This window comes from Gregarina niphandrodes, assembly GCF_000223845.1.
Source record: "Gregarina niphandrodes unplaced genomic scaffold scaffold00052, whole genome shotgun sequence".
NCBI classification, from domain to species: domain Eukaryota; phylum Apicomplexa; class Conoidasida; order Eugregarinorida; family Gregarinidae; genus Gregarina; species Gregarina niphandrodes.
In genome coordinates, this window is record NW_011645819.1 from 66,085 (window position 1) to 74,854 (window position 8,770).

At 57.9% G+C, this 8,770-nt stretch overlaps 4 protein-coding genes across 4 annotated transcripts; 1 reads left to right on the plus strand and 3 right to left on the minus strand.

Annotated features, from left to right (window-relative positions):
* Window positions 1-246: 246 nt before the first annotated feature.
* Window positions 247-2,457, minus strand: GNI_164820 (hypothetical protein; the record flags this gene model as incomplete). The annotated part of the gene is made up of 2 exons (XM_011134858.1): window positions 247-1,520; window positions 1,662-2,457. 2 exons carry the CDS (start codon window positions 2,455-2,457, stop codon window positions 247-249), a joined length of 2,070 nt encoding a protein of 689 aa, XP_011133160.1.
* Window positions 2,458-2,970: 513 nt separating this feature from the next.
* On the minus strand, window positions 2,971-4,296 carry GNI_164830 (RNA recognition motif protein; the record flags this gene model as incomplete). The annotated part of the gene is made up of 1 exon (XM_011134859.1): window positions 2,971-4,296. The coding sequence occupies one exon, from the start codon at window positions 4,294-4,296 to the stop codon at window positions 2,971-2,973; it is 1,326 nt and encodes a 441-aa protein (XP_011133161.1).
* A 186-nt stretch (window positions 4,297-4,482) lies between these two features.
* GNI_164840 (hypothetical protein) lies at window positions 4,483-5,928 on the plus strand (the record flags this gene model as incomplete). Its single annotated transcript, XM_011134860.1, has 1 exon — window positions 4,483-5,928. The coding sequence occupies one exon, from the start codon at window positions 4,483-4,485 to the stop codon at window positions 5,926-5,928; it is 1,446 nt and encodes a 481-aa protein (XP_011133162.1).
* A 248-nt stretch (window positions 5,929-6,176) lies between these two features.
* On the minus strand, window positions 6,177-7,514 carry GNI_164850 (hypothetical protein; the record flags this gene model as incomplete). Its single annotated transcript, XM_011134861.1, has 1 exon — window positions 6,177-7,514. One exon carries the CDS (start codon window positions 7,512-7,514, stop codon window positions 6,177-6,179), a length of 1,338 nt encoding a protein of 445 aa, XP_011133163.1.
* Window positions 7,515-8,770: the final 1,256 nt, after the last annotated feature.

An 8,770-nucleotide genomic window follows, 5' to 3' on the forward strand; every position in this document is an offset into this window, starting at 1 on the left:
TTCGGGAACATTTGGGTAACAGATCAACACAGAACTCAGCAGACAACGAGACAATCGTGGAAACGATGCGACGTAACCACTCGGAATGCTATCAGCAGAACGTGACGACGCGTTCCCGACTTTTGATAATTCCCAATTCCCGGATCGCCGGTCGTCGTCGGGCCGGTCGTCGTCGGGCCGGTCGTCGTCGGGCCGGTCATCGTCGGGCCCGTCGTCGTCAGACCTTCCAAAGGGGGGGGGGGGGGTCTAGCTGAAGTAGCCGATGAGTCCTTCCTCTTTGCCGAAGACTCGGGTGGGAATGAGGCCGGCGTTTTTGGCGGTTCGAAGGCCCCGCCAGAGGTTGCGATCTTGGGCAAGATGACGTTCGGAAGGTTCGACTTCGGTTTCGGGATCTTCGTCGATTTTCTTTTTCTCGAGGACATCAGTCCAACGTTGTTGGAGCTGTTGGGCGTGGCTGAAGGTGTGGTAGTCGTCGGGCAGGGGTGTTTCGAGGTAGGCGTCGTCCCGCCAGGCGGAGAGATCGGTCGGCGTCATCAGAAGTCTGCGGAGTTGTTCATGTCCCGTCTTCGCTATGGCGGTGAAGCGGCCAAGTCCGGCAATGACCGCACGTTCACATGCGTCCTGTCCTGTGTTTTCAGTTGTGTTTTGGGCTGCAAGAGCCCCCGGGTCGGGGACGGTATGGTCGTAACTGCGGTGGTTGGGGGGGGCTTCGGGTAGGTTGCCAGTTTGGTTACTGGAGGGGTAGCCTGTTTGCAGTTCGAGGCCGAGAATCTCATGACATTCGTTCAAAAGCTCATGGCTAAGACAGACAACCAGGGCCTGTTGTGCCTTCTTGTAGGCGGCGAGGACATGGATGCTGATGTTCGCCGCCCAGTTAGCCAACAAGCCTTGCTCGTCCGCTCCGGCGACCCACTGGAAAGCGATACGCAGCGCAACCAACACGTGTGCGGCGATTACAGAAGCATATTGCGGCACCGTCGCAAAGGTCTCAATGAATGCCAATGGACTCACATGAACTGCCGTCAGCAGCTGCACTGCATGATTTGGCACGCGATGCTTCCGCTTTCCCGCTGCCGTGCAACACCGCTCCAGAAACTGCCCGAACTGCTCCACCTCCCGCAACCGCCCCACCAAACAGTCCAGTCGCTCGTCTACCGTCTCGCCTTCTTCTAGCACCTCCTCCACCACCGCCGCCTTTCCAACTGCGCCGCCGCCGGCGGACCCGGAAGCACGACCGGATACCGAACGTGTGCCGCCCGCCAAGATTTCCATCCTGACCGACAGAGTACCCCCCAAACACACAGTCAAGTACTCCGCCGGGTCCTGTAGAAAACGATGCACGCGTAGGAACAACACGTAGTCCGCAGCCGTCAAGTGTGCAGGCGCACCCAATTGCAGCCGCTGCCGAAACTCCACCGCACGGTCCCACGCCGCCAACACGGCCCGTTCCGTCTCAACACTTGCCACGCCCGTGGGAAAGTCCTTATTGCACGCACCCGCGCCTCGGTGCCGACATGAAACTATCAAATGAACATTTTCTCAGCACACGTGTGTGTGCACACACACCCGTGTGTTTTACCGACCGGCTGGGTTTGTTACCGACGGACCGACGGACTGGGTTACCGACCAGTAGCTGGCCGAGTGAGTGGGTGTGTGCTTACTGCCTTCGAAGGAGGGCGGGAGGACGGCGTAGGGGAACATGCGAATACGGGCGGCGTAGGCGAGCCATTGGTCGTCTGCGCTGAGGGCGGCGAGGAGGGCGTTGGAGACGGAGATGCACATGGCGCGGCCGGGGACGAGTCGCTGCGTGAATTTGAGTTTTTTGTCTTCGGCGATGGCGGGGTCTGCAAGGAAGGCCTGCATCGCGGCGTCGCCGTCATGGAGTAATTCACGCCAAACGTCCGCCGTGCGCCAAAGGAGCGCGCTCAGCAACGCCGCATCGGCGACCGTGCAAAAGTCGACACAATAACTCACGGTTTCGAACGCATCTGTCGCCGCCGCAGTTGGTGCACTCCCCCGCGTGCGGAATCGCGCGAGGTAGACCGCCGTGATCGCCGCCAGACACTGTCCGATCACCGAACTCCGCTCCGTCAGCGGCCACTCCTCCACCAGAATGCCTTTCAGCTCGGCGACCAAGTACGCCGGCAATGTGCTATTCCAGCCCGAAGAGTGGGGGGGCTCAGCCCTTTCGGGGTCTAACCCCAAAGGAGGCTCTGCCCTTTCGGGGTCTACCCCCAAAGGGGGGTCCGCCCTTGCCCTTACGGGTTGCGTCTTGTCATTCACATTGGACCTGAGCACGTAGCACACCCAAATATAAACGTCTTGGGGTAGCGTCTCCCAGCGAACTTTATCTAGTAGCTCCTTAACAGTTGTGCACCCAGCAATTAACGGGCCTAGGCTATCTTCAGCATCAATGAAACTAGAAGTAATTATTTCCTCTACTCCATTTACCGCCATAATAATGGTCGCTCCCTACAGCCGACTCCAACCTCTGTCCAGCCGCGGACTGCCAATATGCCATCATTCTGTCGCGAACGTTTCCCTCCGCACACGCGTGCGTGCAACACACACTCGTCCAAGCCGCTGTCTGGTGAGGCGTGTGCGAGTCGGAGACAAAACGTCTCTGCCCCAAAAACCTTCTCTGGTTTTTTTGGTATCTTTGTCCCACATCTATCAGAGTATCAATTCGTCGCCTTTTACTACGGATTGCCTTGGATAGTTGGACTTGTTAAGATGTGTATTTTTTGTAGCCCTTCTGGGTGACTGATTGCATCCCTTCTGAAATGGCGAGTCTTAGCTTGAGGTGAGTCTTAGCTTGAGGTGGTAAGTATTTCAACTGTATGGCCTTTGGCGGGGAGATGGGACATGTGTTATACCACCGATGTGACAGGCAGGCGTCTCCAGGAAAAAATAAACCCCGTGGGCGCCCCCTACGGTTACACGTTGGCCGAGCGGGCTTGGAGTCTCTAGCTAGGCTTGGGGGAGTTTTTGGAGGCGGAGTTTTTGTTCGTGTTGGTAGTAGACTAATCGGGCGTCAGGTGTCATGGCTGCAGATCGGTCGATGTCAGACTTGAGTCTGGCGAAGCTGGCTTCCTGAGTGTCTGGGGGTAGAGGGACGGGGTGTGCCGTGAGAGTGGTGCCTTCAATAGCCTGTTGGTGGAGGAGGTCGCACGCGGCGTGTGCTTCGACGGCGGTGCTGAACTCCGCCAGGACTCGACCGCCTTCGCCGGCGTGGAAGCGACAGCTGCGCACGAAGCCGACCTGATTGCCTGTCTTTTTGACGTGCACAACGAGTCGTGCCCACTGGTCGGCACTGAGGTGTTCTTTATCGTTCGCGCGAGCGACCGCGAGACAACGAGATGCAGCCGGTGTCTGTCCATTCAGCCACAGCGCAACACGCGGCAAGCTTAGCTGACTCCATGGCACCGCCACGGTAACAGCGTCGCCGGGTGCGGCGCCTCCGGCAGCGGCGGCGCCGGAGGGGTCGTCAGCGATGGCTTCTGGACGGTCGCCGGGACCGAGCATGGGGAGACCGGTGGTGGTGTCTATGGGCGGTCGACCGGAGTGGCCCACTGCACGTCGTACGTTGAGGTAGCGGTCACCGACCTTGGTTCCATTAAGTTGTTCGCAGGCGGCGTCCGTGACACTGGGGTCTCGCCATTCGCAGAAGGCATACCCCTTGGAGCGGTCGGCTTCCCGGTCCTTAACGAGATGAAAAGCTTTCAAGGCGCCGAAGGTGGAGAGCAATTCCTTAACCTCGAATTCCATCATATGGTGTGGCAACCCGCCAATAAACACCTTGTTCGGTCCGTCGTCGACGGAGGTGGAGACGATGCTCGTCCGGGCCTGGTTGCTACTCAAACACGCCGCACCCCGCAAGGCACTGATACCGCCCTTTAACTCCATCTCCACCGCTAGTTGCTGACGTGCCAAGGCCGCATTGTAGTCTTGCGGCCGTCGCAACTTGAGTGCATAACCTTCCATCATGATCCCATCCAATGTTAACGTAAAAGTCGTCTCCTCAATCGACCTGTTCTCTATGAATGCAAATCGCTTCGTCGTGTTTATGTACGTCCCAATTATAGAGTCGCCCAACGGCTTGTTCGGTAGCAGAGCCGATAGTGTGTGATTGAAGAACTGCGCAATGATTATCTCTTGCGTTACACTCGGCGGCAAGTTACCAATGTATACCTTCCGCGCGTGCTTGCTCGCCTGGTCCAACGGCAACGGGTTCATCAACACACCCACCGGTGCCACCGACGTCGAGAACCCGCTCTTCTTCTTCTCCTCACTCATCCCACAACCGGATTTTTTCGGACACCTGTGGAGGCGGGTGGGGCAAGAACTGCGGGGGTGGGGGGCAGAGCTGTGAGGCAAGCGGGCATGAGCTGGGGGCAAGCGGGCATGAGCTGGGGGCAAGCGGGCCAGAGCTGGGGGCAAGCGGGCCAGAGCTGGGAGGGGGTATTTTCGGGGCAAAAACGAATGGTTTCGGCGCCAGTAACGCTGGTGCTGAGTTTTGGATGGAGAGGGCTGGTGGCTGTGGGCCGTTTGTTGCAAGACGTGGCCGACCAGGTGGAGATGCCGAGTGAGACACTAATTTTGTTTGAGGCGCGATCTGGCAATCGTGACGCTCTTATATTGGACACGACGGCAAGTAGTTTATACACCACTAACCTAGAGGTGAACACACGCGTGCCCGTGCCTTGCCCCGCACCGCACAGCTACCGTCTTTGCGAACTGCCTCGCGCACAAATAAGGCTCTGGGACCGCCTCGGCCATGAACGCGCACGCGCGGCGGCTGAACCCAAAGCCGCTGCCCTCATGCCCGATGAGACCGTCATCGACTTCGACCACGTCCAAAGGGCTCCACCACCGGCTGCCACTGAAACCAAAGCTGCGAAGCAAAAGACCGAGAAGGCTGTCGACACTGAGGCTGTCGACACTGAGGCTGTCGACACTAAGGCTGTCGACACTAAGGCTGTCGACACTGAGGCTGTCGACCCTAAGGCTGTCGACACTAAGGCTGTCGACACTGAGGCTGTCGACACTAAGGCTGTCGACACTGAGGCTGTCGACACTAAGGCTGTCGACACTAAGGCTGTCGGCTCTAAGGCTGTCGGCTCTAAGGCTGTCGACACTAAGGCTACCAGAAAACTTGCCGCCACCGAGACTACCACGATGATGGCCCCCGAGCCGTCCGCGGTGATGGACGCCACCGAGACTAGCACGACGCTGGCCACAGAGGCGGTGACGGGCCCAGTTGTGCTGCGCCCAGCGGAGCGAATCGCGTCCATTCCGAAGGTGAAGTGGTACATGGTGTCTGAAGAGTCGTTGACGGCGGGGGATGCGGAGTCTTCTTTAGAATCGGCGGGGTCGCTGAATCTGGCTGCCGCATGGGCGAACTTTTCGTGGTTGAGTTTCTGGGACGGGGCGTATGTGATGCATCCGCAGCGAATGCAGAGTTTGGCCGCTTATATCGAGAAGTTTTCGGAGTATGACGCCTGGTATCACCCACACAAGAACCTGACGTTGGCGGACGACGATGCTTACGAGCGGCTGGTTGCCTGGCGACGATTCCGCTACGACCGCAATGGCACTCAACCGATGCGGACCTGGAAAACTCTGCTGAGCGGCTCGCCAGTCATCCCCGACGGCCACTGCCCCGGCATCCAACGAACCAAGGGAGGTCCAGACGTGGACCCCGAAGGTGAATTCCCCCAGGATGAACGCTACACTGCACACGTTGACTCCTATTATCTCCAAGACACCGCCACCCTTTCTACCAACCTCGTGACCATCCGCAAGGACTTCCTCAAAGGAAACCCCATCGCCCACCATACCACGTACCACTTCTGGCACTCGCAACACCAATGCTTCAAAGCGGGCTTCATCAACGAGCAACTAGGCATGCTCGACGCCGGCGCTTGACGCCGGCGCTTGACGTCAGTGCTTGACGACGGTGCTTGACGACGGTGATTGACGACGGTGCTTGACGACGGTGCTTGACGACAGTGCTTGACGACGTGTGAACGCTGTTTGTTTTTTGGCAACACTATGTGAGACATTGAGTAGATGTGCGCACCGGGGAACCACCCCACGTCTCCGCAAAAAATGACTCACCCGGTCAGCGTGTTTCACAGGCGTATGCCTCACCGATCGGTGTACTGGGACGAGTCTTAAGGTGGTGGGTCTGGGCGTTGCAGCCAGCTGGCAAGAATTTGTCTTTGGTGTTCCGGCGATAGCGAAGCGGGATCAGCCAAGACCCACTGTGCCGAAGCAATGGGCATGGAAACAGGCCACAGATGGCTCGAAACAGCCTCCTGTACGCGGTCGCAAGGTCGGAAGGCCAGTAGGAATTCCGCGAGCTGTTCGGGGGAGAAGTCGAGGGCCTGGAGCACGCCTGCCATGCCAACCCAGTAGGCGTTGCACGGCGTTAGGGGTATGAACGTTTGCGATTGAGCCAAATCAGTAAGCGACTGGGTCAAGGGAATAGGAGGGGGTGGGGCGGGCGTTGCGGTAGCACTAGGGGGCGGGGCGGCCACACTAGGGGGTGGGGCGGGTGTTACGGTCACACTAGGGCTATGTCGATTGCGTTTGGGTGCTCGTTCGAGTTTCAGTTTGCTAAGGGTCCTAAGCATCCGGACCTGACCGTCAGGGAAGACCTGTCGAAGGAAACCAGCGAATGTGATTCTTTGATTGAGGCTGGCGAGGAGTGCGGCGATTTCCGCCCGGTTACCCACGAGGTTTTGCGGGACTTCGAGAAACTCGTCGTGCACATGGGGGCCGTGATTGCGCCGGCCTTTACGCGTCTCGTAGTTCCGTCGCGTGAGAGGTATCTTTCGGAAGCATTCGCACGGGCAACCATTGTGTGCCTGGGCCGGACGGTACTCGAGTTCGTACGCGCAAAAGTCCGCTAGCCGGTCGATGGTTATGCCGGCCTGTAAGAGCAAACAGCCACCGATCCAGACCTCCACGAGGCGTTTGTAGCTCGTTCTGGGGAGCTTCTCAACCCCCAGTGTCTTCAGCACGCCCTGCTTCTTCAGCAGAGACCGGCAACTCTCCTCCGTCAATGTCCCGAACACATGTGTACAAAATAATCCAATTACCGCCGCGCACTCAACGTAATCCAACCGACACTCCGCCAGGTCCGCCAACGTCACCTTCTCCACCAAGCCCTGCGACGGCCGTCTGCACAATACCTCCAGCCGCTCCTCCGCTTGCGCACTCGACGAATCGAACAATGGCCTTGTCACACCTATCGCCAAAGCCGTCAACCCAACGGGAAGTATCTGACGCATGAACCGACTTAACGGCATCGCCTGGCTCACGGGGGGGGAGTCTTCCTTCCCGCCCAGGAGGGGGGAGTCTTCCTTCACGCCCAAGAGGGGGGAGTCTTCTTTCACGCCCAAGAGGGGGGAGTCTTCTTTCACGCCCAAGAGGGGGGAGTCTTCTTTCACGGAGTCTTCTTTCACGGAGGAGGTTCCTGCCATGCAGGTTCCTCCTCCCACAGCCATCCAACAAAAGAAGTGCCAGAAACTTGGCGAACCGCCTACCTTCCCTCGCATTCGCCAATTATTTACCCACCTAGCCTGCGGCCTCGCCGGAGAGATTCCTATTAGGATTGGGGGATGTATCAGCCTTGCCGTAGTGTTGGGGATGGATCAGTCCCGACAGTAGGCTAAGGCCGACAGTAGTCGAAGATGGGGCAAAGACGCTCGGGTCTAGCGCAGTCGGGTCGAAAAGGGCGACGAAATCACCCGTTCAGGAGATTTCTAAAAAAGCTTTTGGTGCAGCCAAGGAAGAATGGGAAAGAAGAGCCCGAGGAGATGAAGAAGCAACCATCTCTGGACGCGACCCCCTATGGAGACGGCGGGGGGTGGAGTCCGCACCCATGAACTCCACATTTTTACCGGCTGTAAATCAATGACTCAATCACATGCAGTGGCCAATCACATTCTAGCGGCATGCCTGGCATGTCGCCCCTTACTGCTAAAACCCCCAGGCCTCCCCAAAGAACTTTGGTAGTTTTTCGGTAGCACAGAACACGCTGTCTTGCGTCCTTGAATCGGTTGCGCCCTTGCGATACTACAGGGGATACATCGCCGGTGCGTCATTGACCTGCTGTGTCTCGACACGCCAGCGAGTTGAAGTTTTCTTTCACACGCCGAGCTTTTGTGGTGGACACCGCCGAGGCGCTTTCAGAAGCGACCCTCCCCCGACGTAGGCATATTGGGCCAGGCGGCTGAGGACGTGGCGAGCACCTCTGTGGGCGCAGTCCAGCGGCTGGGGAAAACCAACAATTGCAGAGCGCTGTTGTCAATCCTAAACACGTCAATGACCGATGCAACAGCTGACTTGATTGTTGCGCATCTGAGGATGTGTCTTGCGGATATGCTGGCGGAAGCGAGCACGGATGAGCGGATTTTTGGTCTTTCGCCGGAGGAATGGTTTCAGTATCAGGTGCATAGCTGGTCACCTCAGTACAAGGTAGAATCGCCGTTAACACCTATATCCCCCGAAGCCGCATCCGAGCAACTTGAAATGGCAGTTACCGAATTCAAAAGACGCTTCCGTGTCAGATATGTTCTTGTACTCTGCGATGAGGCCGCCACACTGTTACGGCAGTCGAACGTTGTAGACATGCAGAACTTCCGGCTGTTCAGGAGAGTCTTCACCGTGCAGGGCATCACGGCGTGCTTTGCGAGAACACAGTCCAAAGTGCAGAACTTCGCTCCTGCTCTACACCGTGATGATTCGTGGAGATTCTACC